Consider the following 23295-nt stretch of genomic DNA (forward strand, 5'->3'; position numbering starts at 1 on the left):
TAATTAGGCTCACTTTCAGTTTTTATTTCTTCCCCACATTCTTTAGACACTTCAATAAAATAGTTATTGAACCCTAAGGCAAGACTGTAACATTTTTTCAAAAAGATGGACGTTCCTGTCAATATTTTGTTTGCATGAATACAAGTCTAACCGTTGAAGTTAGAAACTTGATTACCTTCATCAGCTTTGCTGAATCAGAAATCCTCCAAAGACATTGCATTTCTCTAATGCTTCAGCTGTCTAAATTGAACAAAAATTGCCTAGATTTTAATATGGAGAGAATAAAGGACTGTATTTAAAGCAGTATTTCCATCCTGCTATTCTGCCCACAAGACCTGAGGGGCCTCACATGATCAGCAAACTTGAACTAAATTGAACTACAGGTAGTTCTCGACTTACAACTGCAACAAAGCCCAAAATTTTGGTTGCTAAGCAAGACATTTATTAAGTGGGTTTTGCTGCATTTTAATGACCCTTCTTGTTGCAGTTGTTAAGTTAGTCACCCAGTTGTTAAGGGAACCTGGCTTCTCCATGGACTTTGCTTGTCAGAAAGTCGCCCAAGGTGATCACGTGACCCTGGGAATTCCCTCGGTGTCTGGCCACACAAGCTTTCCAAAGTACCAGAAGGCAAAAAAAGAAGCAATGGATGGGAGTTGATCAAAGAGAGAACCAACCTAGAACTAAGGAGAAATGTCTTGCCAGTGAGAACAATTCATCATTTGTTAAGTGAGTTTTGCAAAATTGGGAATTGAAGTCCACACCTCAGAAAACAGTCCAGGTTGAGAAACACTGCATTAAATAAATAAATAAAATTTGCACCAACCAGACTTTCGGTTTCCCGCTACGGCCACTGAGGACATTCAGAAGGTGAGCTCCATCTTCCACATCCACTGGGGGACCCTGGAAAGGGTCAAAAGTCACCCTGTAGGAGCAACCAGCAAGGAGGGGATCCTCGCTTGATCGTGGGAGGTCAGTAGCCCTTCCGATCAATCTGGGGCAGCCCTCCAAACCGGCGGACAAAAGACCAGCCATAGAAATATGGCTCGTCACTAAGCTGCAGACAGCCGAAGTCAAACTTACCACCAGGCGCCTATAAAGCAGCGCGGATGAGACGGGGTGAGATCTACCTCTCTTCCATCCTAACTATTTTTCCCACCTGTATAAACTGCCCAAAGTATTTTCACCCCTGTGAGTGGGAATTCTATCCCTCTCTCTAAAAACAGCAGCGACTGACTATCCAGGGGAGTTTAAAACACTGCAGAAATAACCTGATTCTAACTGGATCTTTATTTTTCTAAAAGATTTCTTATTCTTATTGAAGATTTGAGTTTTTATTTACAATAAAGAAGTAAAATTGGAAAAAGGACTATAAAAAATTGATTTTAAAAAAAACCTTAAAAATTTGCACCAACCAGTTATCTTCCACAACAATTCTATATTTTAATTCATCCCAGAAGGGTTAAGAAGACTAAAGAAGGGCACCTTCAGCCACAAACATTTTTAGGAAAGTAGAGCTTTTAGAGACCAAAACTGGTAGTTCACTTCACTTCCAGCGACAACGTCTTACTGATAGCCTGCCAGTTTCAGGATAGTGGGGTATCGGGTTCGGTGGGCCATGCATTTCTGCCGGTCGATAAAAAGGCTGTTGGTTTTCACAGCGATCTCCTTCTCCAGATGCATCCGGCTGTCCTCCAGATTCCGGAGGCTTTGCTCAGATTCCAGCAGTTTCTTTTTGAGAGATTCAATAGATTCGGTCAGTTCTTCCACTTCACTGATGAGCCTGAATGGAGGACAAAAGAGGAGAGCATGTTGACGGTGTGGATTGAGATCTCCCCGTAGAGAATGAGAAGCTGGGGATGAAACTGGCCTGGAGATAACATTTTCTAGGAAATGTTCACCAATACATCTAAAACAGGAATGCAGGTCTAGCTAAGCCATCTTAGCAAATGGATCTGTCTCACAGTGGTCTCAATAATTAAGAATAAGAGAATAAGAGAATTCTTTATTGGCCGTGTGATTGGACACACAAGGAATTTGTCTCTCAGGGTACATATAAGCAGCAAATGATAAATCATAATCATAAAATACAATCATCATAAATCATAAGATACAACACTCAGTGATAGTCATAGGATACTAAATAAGCAATCAACATAAATCACAAGATACAAACAACAAGTGATAGTCATAAGAAGCTAAGGAAATAGGTAATAGGGAAATTGAGAAGGATAATAGCGTTTTCAATTTACAGAGAAAATTTCTGGCTGATTATAGGAGTGGTAAGCCTGCTGCTTTCAGAACAATTGATTTTATCCAGAGAAAATGCAGATTAGAAAACTGCACCTAATTAAAAAACTTAATTGGGGTGATTCAGTAACAGTTTTGTTCCTTCCAGTATCAACTTTGCAAACTCTCAAGCTTCCTCTTTCCACTATGTATTCAAGATGGACAGTGATTAATATTTATATGTATTCATATGCAAGGGTATATGCATATGACATATATATGTCGTAGAGCATGTCCATATGTGTGTTGTGTGTAAACTTTTGACGCAACAGAATTTCATTTTTAATGTGTGCCACTGTGCCCACAGTAAAAAATGACAATAAAGGTTATCTTTCAATCTAATGAGCATTATGAATAGAATAGAATAGAATAGAATAGAATAGAATAGAATAGAATAGAAGAGAAGAGAAGAGAAGAGAAGAGAAGAGAAGAGAAGAGAAGAGAAGAGAAGAGAAGAGAAGAGAAGAGAAGAGAAGAGAAGAGAAGAGAATTGGAAGGGACCTTGGAGGTTCCTATACCATTACATGCAAATGGTTGTCCAATCTCTTCTTAAAAACTTCCAGTGTTGGAGCATTCAGAACTTCTGGAGGCAGGTTGTTCCACTAATTGTTTTCACTGTCAGGAAATTTCTCCTTAGTTTTGGTTGCTTCTCTCCTTGATTAGTTTCCATCCGTTGCTTCTTGTCCTGCCTTCAGGGGCTTTGGAGAATAGCTTGACTCCCTCTTCTTTGGGGCAACCCCCTGAGATATTGGAATACTGCTATTGTGTCACCCCTGGTCCTTCTCTTCATTAAACTAGACATATCCAATTCCAGCAACCTTTCCTTGTAAGTTTTAGCCTCCAGTCCCTAATCATCTTTGTTGCTCTTTTCTGTACTCTTTCTAGAGTCTCAACATCTGTTTTACATCGTGGTGACCAAAACTGTATGCAGTATTCCAGGTGTGGCCTTACCAAGGCATTGTAAAGTGGTATTAACACTTCACGTGATCTTGATTCTATCCCTCTGTTAATGCAGCCTAGCACTGTGTTGGCTTTTTTATTTATTTTATTTATTTATTTTATTAAATTTCTATACAGCCCTTCTCCCGAAGGACTCAGGGCAGTGTACAGGGCAATAAAATGCAACATTCAAAAGTTAAAAAGAAAATTAAATTAATTAGCCCTAACAATAAATAGTTAAAATAAACCCAAACCCTTAGTCCAGGCCGGCCTGTTCTAACAACCAAGTCTTCAGGTCACGGCGAAAAGAGCGAAGGTCGGGAGACATCCGGAGCTCAACAGGCAGTAGATTCCAAAGGGCTGGCGTGCCCACAGAGAATGCTTTCCCCCTGGGGGCCGCCAGCCGGCAATCCCTGACTGACGGCATCCTGGGAGGCCTTCTCTGTGGGAGTGCACAGGACGAAGGGAAGTTGACGCCGGCAGCAGATGCTCCCGTAAGTAATCCGGACCCATGCCATTTAGGGCTTTATAGGTCATCAGCAGCACCTTGAATCTCACCCGGAGGGCAACCGGAAGCCAATGCAGCTCGCGGAGGAGAGGTGTTACATGGGAGTATCAGGAAACCCCCATCACAACTCGCACGGCCGCATTCTGCACCAGTTGAAGCCTCTGAGTGGTCCTCAAGGGCAGCCCCAAGTAGAGAGCATTGCAGTAGTCTATCCAAGAGGTCACAAGCACATGAGTGACTGTACGCAGGGCATCCTGGTCCAGATAGGGCCGCAACTGGCGCACCAGGCGAACCTGGGCAAAAGCCCCCCTGGCCACAGCTCCTACATGGTCTTCCAAACTGAGCTGTGAGTCAAGGAGGATACCCAAGTTGCGAGCCCTATCTACGGGGGGTAACACCTCACCCCCCCATAGTTAAAGATGGAATGAACTGAATTTCCCGAGATGCCGGTACGTACAACCATTCAGTCTTGTCGGGATTAAGCTGAAGCCTGTTCCACCCCATCCAGACCCTCACCGCCTCCAGGCAACGGGACATCACATCAAGGGTATCACTGGGGTGGTTTGGGGTAGAGATAAAAAGCTGGGTATCATCAGCATATTGATGATACCCCACTCCAAAACCACGAATGATCTCGCCCAGCGGCTTCATATAGATGTTGAACAGGAGAGGCGAGAGGACCGACCCCTGAGGAACTCCACAAACAAGAGGCCTCGAGGCTGACCTCTGCCCTCCTGCCAACACCGACTGCGAATGACCCAGGAGGTAGGAGGAGAACCACTGTAAAACAGTGCCCCCCACTCCCAACCCCCTGAGGCACCGCAGTAAGATACCATGGTCGATGGTATAAAAAGCCGCTGAGAGATCTAATAGGACTAGGACAGAGGAACAACCCCTGTCCCGAGCCCGCCAGAGATCATTCACCAGCGCGACCAATGCCGTCTCCGTGCTGTACCCGGGCCTAAAGCCCGATTGGTACAGGTCCAGGTAATCAGCTTCCTCCAGGAACAGAGGGAGCTGATGCACCACCACGCTCTCAACAACCTTCGCAAGAAAGCAAAGGTTGGACACCAGACGGTAGTTGTTCAAAATAGCCGGGTCCATGGCAGGATTCTTGAGGAGGGGCCTCACCACCACCTCCTTCAAGGCGGCAGGAAAGCTACCCTCCCTCAAAGAAGCAGTTATTACTGCCTGGAGTCAGCCTCGTGTCCCCTCCCGAGCCGCATACACCAGCCAGGAGGGGCACAGGTCCAATAAACATGTGGTGGAGCTCAGCCTCCCCATGATCCTGTCCACATCTTTTGGAGTCACAGGGTCGAACTCTTCCCAGATAAGATCACCAAGACTGCTTGTGTCTCCTCCGTCAGACTCCGTCCACACTGGCCCGAATCCGAGCAATTTTGTCCACCAGATGTTGGCTAAACTCCTCAGCACGACCCTGCAAGGGCTCCCCCCTCACCTCCTGATTAAGGAGGAAGCGGGTCACCCTAAACAGGGCAGCCGGGCGATTATCTGCAGACGCGATGAGGGCAGCGAAGTGGTTAGACTTCGCCATCCTCATCACCGCAAGATAAGACCTGGTGAAGGTTCTTAATCGCGATCGGTCAGATTCAGACCGGCTGGATCTCCAACAGCTCTCTAGGCCCCGTCTCCAACACTTCATCTCCCGGAGCTCTGCGGAAAACCACGGAGCCCACTGGGATCTGCACCGGGTCAGGGGCCACATGGGCACAACGCGGTCAAGTGCCTCTGTGGCTGCCCTTTCCCAGGCTTCCACCAAGGCATCGGCCGGGCTGTGAGCGAAGGCGGCAGGCGGGGACCCAAGCGCCACCTGAAACCGCTCTGGGTCCATTAGGCACCTAGGGCGAAACCATCTGGTCAGTTCCGTGGCCCGATGACAGGGGGTGGCAAAACGGAAGGCCAGCTGCAGGAGATGATGATCGGTCCATGACAGGGGCATAATAGTTGGAAATCCCCCACCCAGATCATCTAACCACCGTCCAGATAAAAAAACAAAATCGAGCGTGTGACCCCCCCCCCATGAGTCAGGCCCTGAATTACTTGCATCAGGTCCATGGCCATCATGGAAGCCATGAACTCCCAAGCCAACTCTGATATCCCCCAGGGATGGCAAATTAAAGTCCCCCAAAATCATAAGCTTGGGGAACTCAATCACCAACCCCGAGAGGATGTCGAGAAGTTCAGGCAGGGCTGCTGCTATGCGACTAGGTGAAAGGTACACCAGCAGCAAGCCCAACTGAGCCCTAGGGCCACATCTCAGGAGGAGTGACTCACACCCGAGTATCTGGACAACGGTGGCCTCCCGCGGACATAAGGCCACCCTCACTGCGCCTCTGCATCTATGCCTCTCTGGAATAATTGGTGGCTGGTCTTTCAGATAGAGTCTCTTCCCACTTATGGCTACTCACAAAGTCATTTTCCCATGGGATTTTAAGGGCTAAAATCAATATGTATACCTCAAGACTTAGGCCCAAAAGTGCCTTTTCAAAAGGCATCTCGCCTTGTTTTCCCACGAAGATACTTCGCTTCTCATCCAAGGAGACGTTTTGCTTCTGATCATTCAGAAGAACTGAGGAAGCTTCTTGGATGAGAAGTGAAACATCTTCAAGGAAAAACAAAGTCCAGTTGCCTTTTGAAAAAGCATGTTTGGGGCAACCATGACCTGGATGATTGAGAATCTCCATGGACACTCAAGAATTAGAGTGTTTGGAGGCATTCATCTATTACAGATCCAAGATGTTAAACTATTTCATTCGTTAACGTCCCCCAAGGCTACCTAAAAAGGCCAAATCCTCACTCTGTTTAAATCTATGCTGTCACAGTATCAATGACATCATCCCACCCTCCCACCGGTATTTGAAGACTCCAAATTATTTATTGTTTTTAAATCAGGAAGTCCTGCTCCTCAGTCACACACTCATATAAAACCACAAGAGAATTATATATTTGTGATTTGAATGGACAGAATGACACAAAGTATTAGCGGGCAATTGAGGAAACCAGCAATATTTGATGAGTGAAATGTCAAATGTCTCCAATTCACCTGGCAAAAATTCCTTTCTCTAGACATTTAAGAGAAGAATTAACCTGAGTTGCCAGAACACACAACTTAATGACTGTTTTTATAACATAGAGGTAAGATTCAGAAATTCTGGCACTCTAAAGAATTTCCACTTGCATCTGAAAGACTGGAAGAATGATTATGTCCGCTCCTTGGATTAATTTCAGTCCTTTGGTTTTATGGTATTGTGGAGGAGAAACACGTACACCCAAAGGCATTCAACAAAAACTAATCAAGGAAAGAAGCAACCTAGAAATAAGGAGAAATTTCCTAGTGGTGAGAACAATCAACCAGTGGAACAGTTTGCCACCAGAAGCTGTGAATGTTCCAACACTGGAGGCTTTCAAGAAGAGACTGGACAATTATTTATCTGAAATGGTATAGGGTTTCCTGCCTGAGCAGGGGGTTGGACTAGATGACCTCCAAGGTCTCTTTCAACTCTGATATTCTGTTAATCATCATCTTCATCAATTAAATTAATCTAGTGCCCAACGACTTACCTGAACTGGGCAGCATCTCTGCACAGATCCACGTTGGGCCTAAAGGAGCGATCATAAAGCCTAGTCTGGGCTACTTTGAGGGGTGTTTCTTTGTCCTTAATGGCTTGCTTCAACGCCTGAATGTTGTGCTCTTGGTGCCCAATCTCCTGGAGGGTCTGTTCAAAGAGGATATTAAAGATAGCAGTTTTTTGAAATAAATAAATAATCAGTAACTGACCACCAATGGTGCATGGACTGACAAATATTTGCAAAGAATTGAATCAAGGTATGTGGAGATTGAGACTCAACTCTTTCCAAGAAGATATCCTAGAAAATAAGGTGAGCCGTGATGTTTCAGAGAAAACGGTAGCAGGCTTCTGAAGTAGCAAAAGGCTGCTATTGATGCAGGCTAAATTTTGCATCAGCTGAGAATAATTCTAGACCATGCAAAACAACTTTGTTTTTCCATGAAGAAATTTCTGTTCTCACCCAAGGAGACGTTCCGCTTCTGATCATTGAAGGCATTTTGCTTCTGATCATTCTCAGAACTGAGGAAGCTTCTTGGATGAGAAGCAAAACGTCTTCAAAGAAAAACAAGAAAGTCCAGTTGCCTCTTGAAAAAGCACCTTTGGGAAAACAACTTGATGTCATAATGACAAATATGTTTTTTTAAGTCAATAGCAGAAGTTTGAATTTGCTCTTAACAGTAAGCCAAGCAGCTCTGGACACTTTTACTGTAACCCCTCTGAAGTATTATACCAAAAATTGCACTAATGCCACCACTAAAAACAAGATCCTTCTGGTGCCAGAGTCTCCTGCTCAAGCAAGGGGTTGGACTAGAAGACCTCCAAGGTCCCTTCCAACTCATTTATTCTATGTTCTATATAAATTTTACAGAGTTGGCAGTCTCAAAATGTAGTGAGGGATGATCTCTGTTTTAAAAGGATATTTTAAAATAATGGTGTATCAGCTGTCCTCAAAGATGAAGGCAAAAATGGCTTCCCTGTCTGAAAACAGCCTCCTTCTAAAGCCCGCAGCTGAAGGTCAACTGCATTTGCTGTACAAAGGAGGATCAAGGTCAACAAGACCACCCTCCTTGGTTTGATCCTCCATGACTACTTCTCAAAGCACATGATACATGTCTGCAATTTTCCCACTCCTTCCCCCCCCCAAAAAAAAATGCTTATGGGCTTCACCCACACTCTCCTTCCCATTCTTTAAAAGCTGCTCCCACGTCAACACTGCAGTCCGTGGGGAGAAGCAGAGGAGGTGGCCCCTACTTTTCGTAAGCTGTGCTCCAGCTTGTGCTTGGCATCCTCTAGCTCCTCACAGCGCTTGGCAAAGGCCTGGTTCACCACATCAAACTGCAGGCGCAGGTCCTCGGCTGTGTCATGGAGGATGTTGTCAACCAGTGCACGGAGGTTGACAGATGCCAACCGTTCTCGCTCAGCCCGATAGATGTTGTCATGACTGTGCTTGGCCCACGTCTCTGGGGTGGAAGCACTGCAGGGAAGATGCAGGTGGGGGCAGGGGGGAGGACATAAATCATATGGCCAGAATTTTAGTGCTGTAAGCTAAATTTACAGGACAGTCTTCATTTCTATAGAACACATCTCAAAAGAAATGTAGAAAGATGGCAGTAGAATGGAATGATATAGGGTTGAAGATCTCCAAGGTCCCTTCCAACTCTGCTATTCTATTCTATTCTATTCTATTCTATTCTATTCTATTCTATTCTATTCTATTCTATTCTATTCTATTCTATTCTATTCTATTCTATTCTATTCTATTCTATTCCATTCCACTCCACTCCACTCCACTCCACTCCACTCCACTCTGTTCATATTTGACAAGAGTATGGAAAGGTGGTCCTTTCAGGAGAATCAGGGGTCAAACCCACTTCGTCATGAAGGTCACTGCTCAGACACCCCCCCCCACACGCATCTCTTGATGAATTGATTATGTGCCATCAAGTCTTTTCAACTCCAACCACATAGATGGATTCTCCTCTCTCTTAGCTATACTATTAAGGATTGTTTCCCTGATGCCAAAAGAAGGAGAGAATCACGATAACGTCTGAAGCTACCCGGAGTGATGATGGGAATGTCAAGATGGACTTACAGAATATATTGTTCAAGGTGATAAAGAGCACCACTCCCTTTCTTGGGTTGAGTTCAAATCTGGAAGTGGCCACACCCTTCTCTTTTTGAAATTATTATTTCCACTCTGGCCTATAATCTGAAATGTCTTGGTGAACTCTTACCTCAGAACTAGCCATGTCTAGTCTGGCTTAGTTTCTGAATCACGTGAGGTTGGCTTGGTGCTACCAGCTGTTAAGTTAAACTACCACCAAAGGTGACAGATACCAGGGAAATGTGCAAAAACCCAGATAGGCAAAGGAGTCCAGGCCCTAATCAAACACAATCACAACAGTCAAGCGAAAAAGCACCTTGGGGAAAAGGCAAAATATCGACACAAAGAGTAAGAGTAAGAAGAGGACTAGTACAGTAACAATTTGAAGCTGGAAAAGAGGCAGAAAAGAGGTTCTGAAATTGCAGCATCATTAATGAAGAAAAATAAGAATTTTGGGCTACTGGGTTTTGTTTTTTTTCTTCATTTAGCAAAGCAACAGAGAAAATGTCAGGTCTTGGTGGCAGAAAGAACAAATCTATCAAATCTATGTATGTCCTATGCTTCATAGAAGGGGCTAAGATTAAAAATTGGTACATGGTGAGAAAGATCTGGGGGTCTTGGTAGACCAGAGAGATTCAGGGTGAGCTAGCAGTGTGCTGCAATTGCCAAAAAAGCCAATGCAGTTTTGGACTGCATCAATTAGACTAGAGAATTTTGCCCCAACAATGCTTCCTTGGGGACCCTGGTTCATCCCCAACAAGGACCTGCTCTTACCTGTCCTCAAACTTGGAGGAGCTGGGATGGAACTGAATGTTGGTGCTCTGGTTGCTGTACCGCCCACATTTCTCATCAATGTTGTAGGTTTCGACCTTGTCAGACCAATCCATCTCACAGACCTGCTTGTGGTCCCGATTTAACCTGGAGGGGGGAGTACCGCAAAGTTTAGTGCCCAGTACTGGTTGAAAGTGAGGTGGACCCCCAGCCTGCTGGCCTTCCATGAAGGTGTAAAAACGTGCCTCCCTAGCTGTACTTGGGGCGCGCAGAGGAACACGTAGCAATGGAGCTAGTGGGTGCCCTGAAAGCCCCAGCACCACCATTTGTTTGTTTACTTGTTTAGCAGTAGCAATAGCACTTAGAGTTATATGCCGCTTCACAGTGCCTTATAGTCTTCACTAAGCGGTATACAGAGACAGCCTGTTGCCCCCCAACAATCTGGGTCCTCCTTTTACCGACCTCGGAAGGACGGAAGGCTGAGTCAACCTTGAGCTGGTGAGGATCGAACTCCTGGCAGTAGGCAGTGAATTAGCCTGCATTGCTGCATTCTTGCCACTGCACCACCAGGGCTAGCTAGCTAGCTAGCTAGCTATTTATGTATGTATGTATGTATGTATGTATGTATGTATGTATGTATGTATGTAATATCTATGCCTCCCATTTTGCTGATACAGTGACTATGGGTGACTTATACAGGGCTTTTCAACCGGTGGTACGCGTACCACTCGTGGTACTTTGCCACATGGCAGGTGTTACGTGATTGCTAGCAAAGTGTAGCAGGGGAGGGGAATGAGCCGAAGCGAGCCAAGCCTAAGGGAGAGGGAGAGGCAGCTGCAGCTGCAGGCCTGTCTGGGCTGGCAGAAGCCCCAGGAGCTGGCAGGGCTCCAGCTGATTGGCTCCAGCTGACTGGCGCTTCCAGAAGCAGCTCAGAGCTGGAGGTGAACTGAAGAAAAAGCAGCGAGGGGGGGGGGAGAGAGGAGAGGCTATAAAAGAACTGGTTTGGGTGGGGGAAGGGGAAAAAAGACAACAGGAAAGGTTTAATCCCTTTAAACAAATGTAATTAGTTTTACCCCATTTAATTGAGTGTCTGTGGCTTTTAGAAAGTTTTCTTTGAAGGTAAACTGGCTTAATTTAAAGCTAAAGCTTTTCGCAATCACTGGAGCCTTTCTTTCTTTGATTGCAACATTGTGACACGTGACATGCCTGAGGCAGCTTGAGGAGAGAAAAAAACTGGAGTTCTTTATTTTCTTGCTTTGCACTTGATTACTGTGTCTTTAAGGGTACAGGGAAGAGATGGGGGTGGTGGTGCATTCTTACTACACTGTGGAAGAGCTCAGAAGGGCCAACCAGCTAGCTCAGGAGTCTACAAACTTAGAAACTTTGGGCTCAGCCCATGAGGGCTGAGGAATTCTGGGAGTCTTAAAAGTCTTAAAAGTGCCAAGTTTGAACTAGCTGGTAGTGGTGCATTTTAATAAACATGGATAAATTCATTACACATTTGTCAGTGCAAAGGGAAAGTGATTCAGCGAAGGAACAGCCACCAAAGAAATTAAAATTGGCACTTTTTTCTTTTTTTCTACAGTTTCTAATAGTTTTTTAGCTTAGATACAAAAATACAAAAGCAACTAGTAGGACACAGTGGGGAGGAAAAAGGGGGGGAAAGTCAGTGGAAGAAGGGAAAAAAGAACAGAGTTCCTCTGTTGCAGGAGAAGGAAGCATTAACATTGAACCTCAACTTTTTACTTTTCCATTTCTATAACAACAAATGAATCTAATCAGTAAAACCCAAAATCCTTTTTTTGTTTTAGTCATCAGGTTTTTGACACCTTGCTAAGCACTGGTGGTACTCAAATATTGTCATGTCCTAAAAGTGGTACAATCTGGGAAAAGGTTGAAGAGCCCTGACTTACAATATAATAAAAGGTTTAAAAGTGCTAAAACAATTACAATTTGTACTAAAGAGTTAAAAATTAAAAACCAAGATGATGGGCATCCTGGGGGTGAGAATCTTCCCTATCCCGTCAGCCATCCCAGGGTAGGGGGAGCCTCTCAGGGACCCAGGCCAAGCAGCAGAGCCACGTTTTTTGGCTCTTCCAGACGGCCCGGGGGGGGGGGCGGATCTCACCTCCAACGGGAGAATATTCCAGAGGGTGGGGGCCCCAGCAGAAAAGGCTCTTTTCCTGGACCCCACCAGCCATTAGTCAATTTCTAACGTTCCTTGCCTCTTTTAAATGTTACAAACAGGTAGCTCTCAAGTTACAACCACAGCTGAGCCCAAAATTTCTGTTGCTAAGTGAGACATTTGTTAAGTGAAATTTGTACCATTTTAATCCCCCTAAATACAGGTAATACTGCAGTTAGTTAATTAGTCAGTCAGTCAGTTAGTTTTAACTTTCTGCAACTCAGAATAATAGAAAAATGTGTTACTATACATACTAACAGCAGCACAGGCAGTCCTCAACTTACAACCACAATTGAGCTCACATTTTTTGCTGCTAAATGAAATGTTTATTAAGTGAATTTTGTCCCATTTTACGACCTTTTGTGCCACAGTTGCTAAGTGAATCATTGCCATTAAGTTAGTAACATGGTTGTATGGGAAGTCAGCCCCCCAGAGAAGGAAATATTAAAAGGGCAGAATATTATATTTCCTCAAAGGATCTTAAAGAGGCAGAAAAGCATGCCCAGTTTTTTCTTAATAGCCCCAAGTCTCCCTCCCCCCAAGCAGAAACCAGCTCTGTAGAAATGCAGAGGTGATAATCCATTCAGGAAGGTTGGAGCCCTCCAGCTAGAAGCTTAGAAAGACAAAGAGACCTAAAATCTACACACCCCACCCAAACTCTAAGTCAGGACATAACCCACAGATGCCAAAGGACACACCCAGACTCAGGTCAGAATACATGACACAGGAAATACAAAGCCTCAAACAGGAACAGGAAACAACTCCAAACAAAAGGCTCCAGAGGGTATAAAAACCTACTCCCTACTATATGTGCTCTCACTCTTTTCTTCCAGAGCCATCTTCCTGTCTGGCTCTCCTCTTCACTAAACTGCAACCTTCTTTCTAAAGCAGTCTCCATGTTGTTTATTCCTGGCTTGTACTGAACCATGATGAAGACTTTTCCTTCAACAGTGAGCCCAGGGACAGTGCGACCGTCCTAAATACAAGTCAGTTGCCAAGTGGCTGAATTTTGATCACGTGACCAAGGGGGATGCTTCAACAGTCTTAAGTGTGAAAAATGGTCATAAGTCACTTATTTTAATCCTTTTCATTAGGATTAGGGTGACCCTCATATAGCCAAGGAAGTAACCCTGGGGACTCTTGATCCATCATTCTCTCTCAGCTCAACCTACCTCACAGGATTGTTGTCTGGAAAAATGGAAATCTTGTATAGTACTGCACTGCATAGAAGCAGATACCAAATAAAAATGTTAGAATACTAATAAATAATGATACGATTTCTGGAAATTAGTTTTGTTTTCATAGGACACATTTGAAAACTGAAAACGTTCATAAACCTGACTTTCCATTAATTTCAGAATAGCTCTCCATGTTGTTGTTTTTAACATATTTTGTACTTCCAAAGCACCACCAGTTTTCAAACAGGGACATGATGAAATACTTCTTCTACATGTCACCTGGTGGCAATTTAAACTGAAAAATAAGAAAGCTTGAAGGGATGTAATGACATGTTAGGAACATCTCAAGAGTGCAACTGAAAATAATTGCAATATAATTTGAGGGATCATCTCTCTCCAATCATTCCAAGTACATGATAATCACCTGTAAGAATTAAACAGTTATGAACTTTGTAAAGAATTTAAGAGCTGCCAGGCAGTGCAAGCGCAGACCAGGAAATATTGTAAGGGACTTAGAAGACAGTTATTTTGTTTGTTGCACAATTACGTATTATTTTTTTTAAATCTGTAATTTACAAAAATACAGATCCATAAAATAACACAGAATCCAAGAATGCAGGAAACATTAAGTTTGTGATTCAAGGCTTTTGCCTGTCTTTTGTTATTCATAATCCTAAATAATTTAATCTGCATTCAGATCTACAGACTCTTTTTGTTTTTCCTGTATTTGGCTAGAAAAATAAAACACAGGGGACATTAAAAACAACATCAACAAACACAGGCTCTACTCTTTGATTACCGTATTCTGACTGTTGTTGTTAGTTGCGAAGTTGTGTCCGACCCATCGCGACCCTATGGACAACGTTCCTCCAGGCCTTCCTGTCCTCTACCATCTTCTGGAGTCCATTTAAGCTCACGCCTACTGCTTCAGTGACTCCATCCAGCCACCTCATTCTCTGTCGTCCCTTTCTTCTCTTGCCCTCAGCCTTTCCCAGAGTTAGGCTCTTCTCCAGTGAGTCCTTCCTTCTCATTAGGTGGCCAAAGTATTTGAGTTTTAGCTTCAGGATCTGGCCTTCTAAAGAGCAGTCAGGGTTGATCTCCTCTAGGACTGACCGGTTTGATCGCCTTGCGGTCCAAGGGACTCGCAGAAGTCTTCTCCAGCACCACAGTTCAAAGGCCTCAATTCTTTGGCGCTCAGCTTTCACTGCCATACATTGCAACTGGGAAGACCATAGCCTTGACTATGAGCACTTTTGTTGACAGGGTGATGTCTCTGCTTTTTAGTGTGCTGTCTAGATTTGCCATGGCTTTCCTCCCGAGGAGCAAGCGTCTTTTAATTTCTTGACTACAGTCCCCATCTGCAGTGATCTTGGAGCCCAGGAAAATAAAATCTGTCACTACCTCCATTTCTTCCCCATCTATTTGCCAGGAATTGAGAGGGCCAGATGCCATGATCTTGGTTTTCTTAATGTTTAGTTTCAACCCAACTTTTGCACTCTCTTTCTTCACTCGCAACAAGAGACTCTTCAGTTCCTCTTCCCTTTCTGCCATTAGAGTGGCAGACTACAAACAATTTTTTGAAAGTCAGCCCAATTTATTCTGTAACTTCGACAACATGCGTGCCTGTCTTCTAGTTTCCTATATTATACCACCATCTGGTGGAAGAACAGGAAATGAACCCCTTTTTCTTGAGTAAAAAACGAAAATTAGTAAGTTGTTTCTCAACCCTGTTGTCTTTCTGGCAAGAGATTTCTTTCTTCCCCCTCCCCTCCCAAGCATGCTGGCCTATTGTTGTTGTTAGTATTTCTAAGTTGGCTTTCTTGGAGGTAGTAAATGAGATAACCACTGGTGGTTTTGTTTATTTTTTTTTAAAGCCTTACAGGTAGTCCTGGACTTACGAACACAACTGAGTCCAAAATTTCTGTTACGTGAGACACTTGTTAAGTGCGTTTTGCCCCATTTTACGACTTTTCTTGCCACTGTTAAGTGAGTCGCTGCATTTGATAAGTTAGTAATAGGTTGTAAAGTGAGTCTGACCTGGCTTGTTAAACCGTCAAACCGTGGGGCAACGTAGTGCAGCCCAGGTTTTTGCAATCTATGCCAGCCAGTTTGTTTCATTTTGACACTGGCATAATAGCAACCATGACAATCTAAAGTATGGATCCTAAACAGGATTTATGATCATTCCTTTAACAACCATTTGAGGTTATGACAATACTGAAAAAAGTGGCTTATGCCCCTTCCACATACATAAAAGAGTCGTAGTGGCACAGTTGATAGAATGCAGTATTGCAGGCTAACTCTGCCAACTGCCAGTAGTTCAATCCTGACCGACTCAGGGTTGACTCAGCCTTCCATCTGTCCAAGGTTGGTAAAATGACAATCGCCCCCAGATTGTTGGGAGTGATACACTGAATCTGTAAACTGCTTAGAGAGAGCTGTAAAGCACTATGAAGTGGTATATTTCTGATTGCTATTGCTATTCTATTCTATTACCAATAGTGGTGCAGTGGTCAGAATGCAGCACTGCAGGCTAACTCACTACCCACCGCCAGTAGTTCAATCCTGACGGGCTCAAGGTTGATTCAGCCTTCCATCCTTCCAAGGCCAGTAAAAGGAGGACCCAGATTGTTGGAGGCAATATGCTGGCTGTAAGCTGCTTAGAGAGGGCTGTAAAGCACTGTGAAGTGGTATATAAGTCTACGTGCTATTGTTATTGCTAAAATTGTCGCCCTATACCCATGGCCACATAATCAAAATTTGGGCTCTTGGCAACTGGCATTTATATACAAAGGTTTCAGAATCCCAGAATCATATCATCACCATCTATGACCTTCCCAACTGGTATCCAACAAGCAAACTCAATAAGGGATGCAGGATTCGTTTAACAACTGCATGACCATGGCATTACTTAACAACCGTGGTGGTTTACTTAAAGACTGCTGCAAAAAATGAAAATGTAAAATTGTAAAATGAATGACCGCCTCCCTCAGCAATGCAAGTTCCAATCCCAATTATGATTGTAAATTGAGATTACCTGTATTTTCAATCACATTTTTTAAAAAACAAGAGCTTGGCAATGGGTGGCAGGACCAGAACTTCATCCAAACAAAATCAGACACAGCCTTGTCTAGTTGTGCAAAGCTGTGCAAAGAGGTTGGGACCAGGGAGTCAAAGATGCAGAAGGTGAGCTGCATCTGTGTACTTCATTTGAGAAAGAGGACCCTCAGGTCAGTTTAGGGCATGTGGCACCCCACCAAAAATAAGAAGCTGGTCATCCCCAAGTACTGAAAAGAGGCCTTACTGCATCTGATTAATAGCTTGCTTCACTGTTCTTTTCAGGAGCTCTTGGATATTTCGGATGAGCTCAGTCTCCTAAATGCAAATGGTAAAAACATTAGTATCAGGAACTGCATGTAAAGGCAAGGAAGGGCAGCCTTTAAAAATGATGGGCCCACTTTCCATTTGTTCAGAACTGTCTGTCTGCTGTGGGTTTCAAAGCAGAAGCAAAATACATCACTAGGCAGAGCATTTTGTTTAAAAAGGTCCATTTTTAAAAATTTCAGAGGCAAGTTCCTAGCCCTCATGGTTGCAAACCTACTGGCAGTCAGGATCTAACAGCAAAATCTCCTGACTGGTGCAGGTTAGAATGTTTGTGCACTTCTTCCTCATTTTGGGGTTCGGAAGGGTCAAGTTGAAATGGGAGGGTTATCTTTTGTAGAGATACTCAGCATCCCTTTAAAAAGACAACGCTAAAAAAGGGTATTTATTTTTTCCCATCTTGGAGAACAAGAACAAAGAACCAAAGAGATGCCTCCCCAAATCCCCAAAGGAGGGTAAAACGGAACCCCCCTCTGTGAGAAAGGGGTGGGGGGGAGATGGGAAGGGAAGCTGCATCTGTTGCACCATTGGCTGATCTGTGCAGGAGCAAGCAAGGAGGGAGAGCTCTCCCATGATGGACAAGGCCATCCAAGGGAAGGGCCAGACAGGCAGCTGTCAATCTACAGCTCGCACCAAGTCCTTCAGCCACCTAACCAGGAGCCTCCACAAGACATGGTCAAAAAAGTCAACATGGCAGTCATGACAGTGCAATCAAAGCACTGCAGATAAAATGATAGGCCAGATGGGCGGCATACTAGATAGATAGATAGATAGATAGATAGATAGATAGATAGATAGATAGATAGATAGATAGATAGATAGATAGATAGATAGATAATGGATGGGTGGATGGATGGGTGGATGGATGAATGGATGATAGATAGATAGATAGATAGATGATAGATAGATAGATAGATAGATAGATAGATAGATAGATAGATAGATAGATAGATAGATAGATAGATAATGGATGGGTAGATAGATATGGATGGGTGGCTGGATGATGGATACTGGGTGGAGTTTAAAATGCATTGTCATGGCCACCATTTTGATTGTTTTGACCACGCTCTGTGGACCTACCTGCATCAGGTGTTTGGTGCTCAGAACCCAGCTACCTTCTCTGCAAAGGTTTCCTGCAGAGAGATCTCACAAGAACACCTGGCAGTTCTCCTTCCCCAGTCCAAAGGCCATTTGGAAGTTCAAAGGTGACTCTCTCACCTCTTTGAACCACTTCTGACTTGTCTTATTCATGGTGGGTGGAGTTTCCAGAGGGAGAACTTCTGGTTTAATCATGCCAACTTTATCCTATCCCCAAGAGAAGCAGGCTGGCTCTTTCCCCAAAGCTCCAGTCCAGCAAAGGAGCAGCTACGTTTTGATTATGAGGGTGGATATAAGCTGCCCCCACCACACAGTGAGTCCCTAGGCCTTTTTTTTAAAAAATGCACACATGTAAAAATCCACAGGCTTCCTAGCTAATTTTTACCCGCAAGGTGGAAAACAGGATGTATTCACAAATGATCTCGCCCAAGAGCATCAAGCCATTTTCTTGGATGGAGTCATTTGTGAATGCATCCTGTAGCAAGTCCACTTCCAACTTTTACTTGCACATGGATAAATATGGTGCAAAGCAAATGAGGTATTTGGTTATGCTGTGTTGAGTCCATCTAGGTCAACGTTGCTTATTCCACCTGGATGCATCGTGCTAGGTGACACTGGCTTTGACCACCACTTGTTGCACAGGCCCCATCTGCCCTGACTTCACACCATCCTCCAAGCCATAATGTGATCGCAGGGTAGCTTTTTTGTGCGAACCTGACTGTGGGCTGGTTTGGGCTCTCCAGGGTTTCAGGCAAATGAACTAGTTTGACTGGAGATAGCAGAGTAGAAACTGGGGACTTTTTGTGCTGCCAAAGAGAACCTCCAGTCTCAGCTCAAGTTCTTCCCTGACTCTGAGAGCGTGCAAACAGCCCTGTACCTGGGCACCATTTATGCAGGAAATGCCCTACCTTGAGCAGCTCTACCTCCACCTGGTCCCTCACCAGGTCAGGATGTTGCCGGCGCTCCCGGCACTGCAGGTTGTCTGTGGCAATGCTGTAGGGGAGCTCGGTGGCATCAATGGCTCGCTCCAGCCGCAGCTTCTGAGCTGCCAGCTGGTCAGTCTCAGCCACCAGGTCCTCAATCTCTCTCTGGAGTTCCGACTTCCAGAAGTGGATGTCCTGGAGCCTCTGGCCCACCTTAGCCGTGGAGTCCTCCTGGGTGCGCTGGGCCAAGTCAGCCGTGTAATTGGCCAGGTTCTGGGACTCATGGCGGCAGCGCTCAGAATGGTCGCGGTCGGCAAAGGCCTCGTGGTATCGGATGTAGTTATTCTGGTGCCATTCTTCAGGCAGGAACTTGGCTGTGCGGAAGCCAGCTGTGGCCAAGCCGCTGGATGAATCAGGACCGGTGTTCAGAGCCGGCTCGTAAACCTTCATGGGGAGCTCAGAGACAGGGACGCTCTGCGGAGCAGGCTCCTTGGTGAGAAGCACGGCAGGCTGAGACATGACTTTGGTGGCAGCTTTGCCAGGCCAGGAAATTCTGCGGCTTGCTCAGGGGCCTCGGGGATGCTCAGCTGCCACAAAAGTTGCCCTGATCAGCGTCTTCCTGTTGCTACAGGCAACACTCCTGGCCAATGAGCAAGCTGATCTCTGCTGCAAGGAAACGGACCAGCCTCTGAACTTTGGTGTTCTCTTGTTGCCCGGGCAACAGGCCAATGAACCACAGGGGAAGTCACAACACAGGTGACGTAATCCCTCATCACCCAGAGAGATGGAAGGGACAAAGAGCTGGGAGTGCACAAGAGTGCACACACACACACTCACACTAAGCCCCCAAGGGGTGCGGCAAGAAACTGGGGCACTAGGGCAACCAAGCTGTGCCTTGTCATGATAAAAATAATTGCACAGTGATAAAGTAAATGTAGACATCGACCTGATTGTACTGAAAACTAAAGAAGGATAACAAGGGCATCCTTCATCCACACTGCCATTTAAAGGGAATGTAATATTATTACAATAATAATATACACTGAAGGCTAGAACTGAAAAATCATCACATGATTCAAAGTTCAGATTGTGCAAAAAAGCAGAAGAAACTCAGCTCATGCAAGAAGATTGCACAAATTGATGATAAACAAAGACATCACCTGGTCATCAAAATGGTTCACTGGAACATCTGCAGAAATTATCATGTGCCAGTAATCCTACAGTTAAAATACTGTAGGATTTCCAAATTCAAACTGATAAAATGTCTTGGTTCATAACGCACCAGATTTACTACGGTTGGAAAGACGAAAGCATGGATAATTCAAGTGGCAGTACCAGGGCGTAATAGAATAGAAGGCAAAGAACTGGAGAAGATTAGAAAGTGTTTTTTTTTTATTGAAAAGTTTTAACTTTTCAATTAAAAAAAAGGGGGAGGGGGAGGGGGGACTGTTAAAGATTAGAAAGTGTTAAGATCTGAAAATCAAAGTTGAAAGTTTATAAATTATAAATCAAAATTTATGGTGATCCCAGTGGTTATTGGTACATTGACTGAAACATAGGAGATGGAAATTTCCATCTGTCAACTGCGACCGGGCGATATGGCAGGAATAACGCAAGAAAGAAGAATAGCAAAAGGCAAGGATCCACACATATCCTATGACCTATGCCAACACATTATGAAATCCTAAGTTCTTAGGAAGAACTCGGTGTGTACGAAGATCAACAGCAGATATAAAGAACTGGCAGTTGTGATTTCACATTGTTGTCAACAGATACAATCTCCACTTTTACAGTTTGCCTATTAGGTTTCTAGACAAGCCAACGTCCTCCAAGCAACAGTGTAAAACAGCCTTGTCCAAGAGGCTAATTGCAAGGCCGAGATAGTTGCAGATATTTAGACATTTCATTCGCTGATTTTAAAAAACCAATCATTACTGTTTCCTGGATTCTGTCACACTAAAAAAGGGGAGAGGGGGTATGTATGGGGAGTTTACTACTTTTACCTCCTGTCTCCACTACAAAGTAACTTTTTGTGGATTCACGTGGGATCTGTTAACAAAACAATGTAGCCATCTCCCTTTCATCCCATGCCTCTCTGAAGCTCTTCTCTTTACCGACAGTGGGGAAAGATGCAACACTTGGAGTCGGGGCAATAAGAGAATTGGACGATCATGCGATCGTGCCGAGGGAGCCGCACTGATATTATTTTTCCTGAAGTTAACACCTAGCAATCTGCTAGGATCACCCAGAAGAACTGTGGGTGGGGTGGGGGCTGCGTGGGAACACTTTAAAACAGGGGTGTCAAACTCAATTTCATTGAGGGCCGCATCAGCACTGCAGTTGCCCTCAAGGGGCCGGGTGGGCGTGGCCTACTGGGTGGGCGTGGCCTACTGAGTGGGCGTGGCTAAAGTGCGTATGGCCTACTGGGTGGGCATGGCCAGCTCTACATCGTTGGCATCAAGGGTGCCTAGGGGGGCCTGGGCAGGAGTGGGACAGATCTGAGGGTCTCTGGCAGGAGGAGGGTCTCTGGGCCAGGGCCAAGGCAGTGGGGGCCGTTCCCTCACTGTTTCCAGGATGGCTTCGCGGGCCACATGAAACCACTTCACGGGCCGAATCCGGCCCCCGGGCCTTGTGTTTGACATGTCTGCTTTAAAACATTGAATGGTGGGGAGGGTTCCCCAGATCTTGTCTAGCATGCCTGCAATCAATTTCTCTTAATAAAGACTCCTGTTGGAAGAAACCACTTCCAAGGGTTCTGTTTTCTTAAGATGTAGATTGAAGTGGGTCCTTACATTATGGCTGTTTTTCACATTACAACCGTTGCAACATCCCCATGGTCACGTGATCAAAATTCAATGCTTGGCAACCGATTTGTATTTATGAGGGTTGCAGCGTCCCAGCGTCCCTTTGGCAAACTTCTTGGTGGAGCAGTGGGCTAATGCCTCCTTAAGTAACACCAGCTGCCTGCAATTAGTGCAGGTTCGAGTCCCACCAGGCTCAAGGTTGACTCAGCCTTCCATCCTTCCGAGGTAGGTAAAATGAGGACCCAGATTGTTGGGGGCAATTAAGCTGACTTTGTAATAATGCCGCTGGGGGGGGTGAAAGCCCTAATAAGCAGGCATATACATAGAATGAAGGCTATTGCTAAGCACATAGATTTGTGCTTAGATTGTAAGCCGCCCTGAGTCTTCGGAGAAGGGCGGGATATAAATGGGATTAAAAAAAAACAACCTTCTGACAAGCAAAGTTAATGGGGAAGCCAGATTCACTTAATCGTATTACTGACTTAACTGCAGTGATTCACTTAACTGTAGCATGAAAGGTTGTAAAAGGAAGCAAAATTCACTTAACAAATGTCTCGCTTAGCAACAAAAATTTTAGTTTCAGTTGTGGTTGGAAGTGGATTAGCTGTAGAAAGACAACCTTAAGAGCCCTGGTGGCGCAGTGGTTAGTATGCAGTATTGCAGGCTGACTCTGCCCGTAGCCAGTTCGATCCTGACCAACTCAAGGTTGATTCAGTCTTCTGAGGTCAGTAAAATGAGGACCCAGATTGTTGGGGGGCAAAATGCTGTGTAAACTGCTTAGAGAGGGCTGTAAAAGCACTGTGAAGCGGTAGGTAAGTCTAAGTGCTGTTGCTATTGCTAAAGAAAACCCCACAAATGTTGAGGACATGTTAAGAAAAGCCACACACAAAAGTTGTCTTAGTATTTTTATCTGTGTGATTTGCAGCTGCTTGTAAAGGGCTCAGCAGGGAGCACTTAGTTTTGCCGAAAAGTTTGAGAACAGATTGTTCCAAGAGGTCCCAGTAAGATGTCATCTTCTCCACCCTCATTCAACTGTCTCCTGAACGTCTTGGGTTTCCATCTTCAGCTCCCGGTGATTGTTTTATGCCTGGCTCTAAAGACCTGTGAATATGTCTGTATTTATGTATGTGCATAAAATATACATCCTATGCAGGATCTCTCTCCCTGGAGCAGTGTTTCACAACTGTGGCAACTGTAAGATATGGGGACTTCAATTCCCAGAGTTCCCCAGCCAGCATGCCGTTCACTTACAAGCTCCCACCTTGCTTAGCTCCTGGAGGTCTGCAAGGATCACAATCACAATACTAGCAATTGTCATAACAAACCCATTTGATATGGCTCACCTTCCCACCTTCAGAGGCTACCTTTACATTGCCCACAAGTGAGGGTCACTGTGAAACGATTGCTCTTTCAAAAAGCTGAGTTCACATCCGTGCAAGTCCTGGAAACTGCCCAAATGCATTGAAGGTGGGCATCGTGCTTCCATTTCCGAAGGTTTTCTAGCTCTTATTGCTACCTAGCTTATAAT

At 44.7% G+C, this 23295-nt stretch overlaps 1 protein-coding gene across 1 annotated transcript; it reads right to left on the minus strand.

Moving 5' to 3' along the window:
- Positions 1 to 37: 37 nt before the first annotated feature.
- On the minus strand, positions 38 to 19633 carry TEKT4 (tektin 4). Its single transcript, XM_081337846.1, has 6 exons — positions 18949 to 19633; positions 16866 to 16936; positions 10202 to 10345; positions 8575 to 8797; positions 7316 to 7470; positions 38 to 1780 (listed from the first exon to the last, which is right to left on the minus strand). Exons 1-6 carry the CDS (start codon positions 19480 to 19482, stop codon positions 1564 to 1566), a joined length of 1344 nt encoding a protein of 447 aa, XP_081193972.1. The 5' UTR covers positions 19483 to 19633; the 3' UTR covers positions 38 to 1563.
- Positions 19634 to 23295: the final 3662 nt, after the last annotated feature.

The sequence above is a fragment of the Vipera berus genome (genome assembly GCF_964194415.1).
Source record: "Vipera berus genome assembly, chromosome: 13".
NCBI lineage: Eukaryota > Metazoa > Chordata > Lepidosauria > Squamata > Viperidae > Vipera > Vipera berus.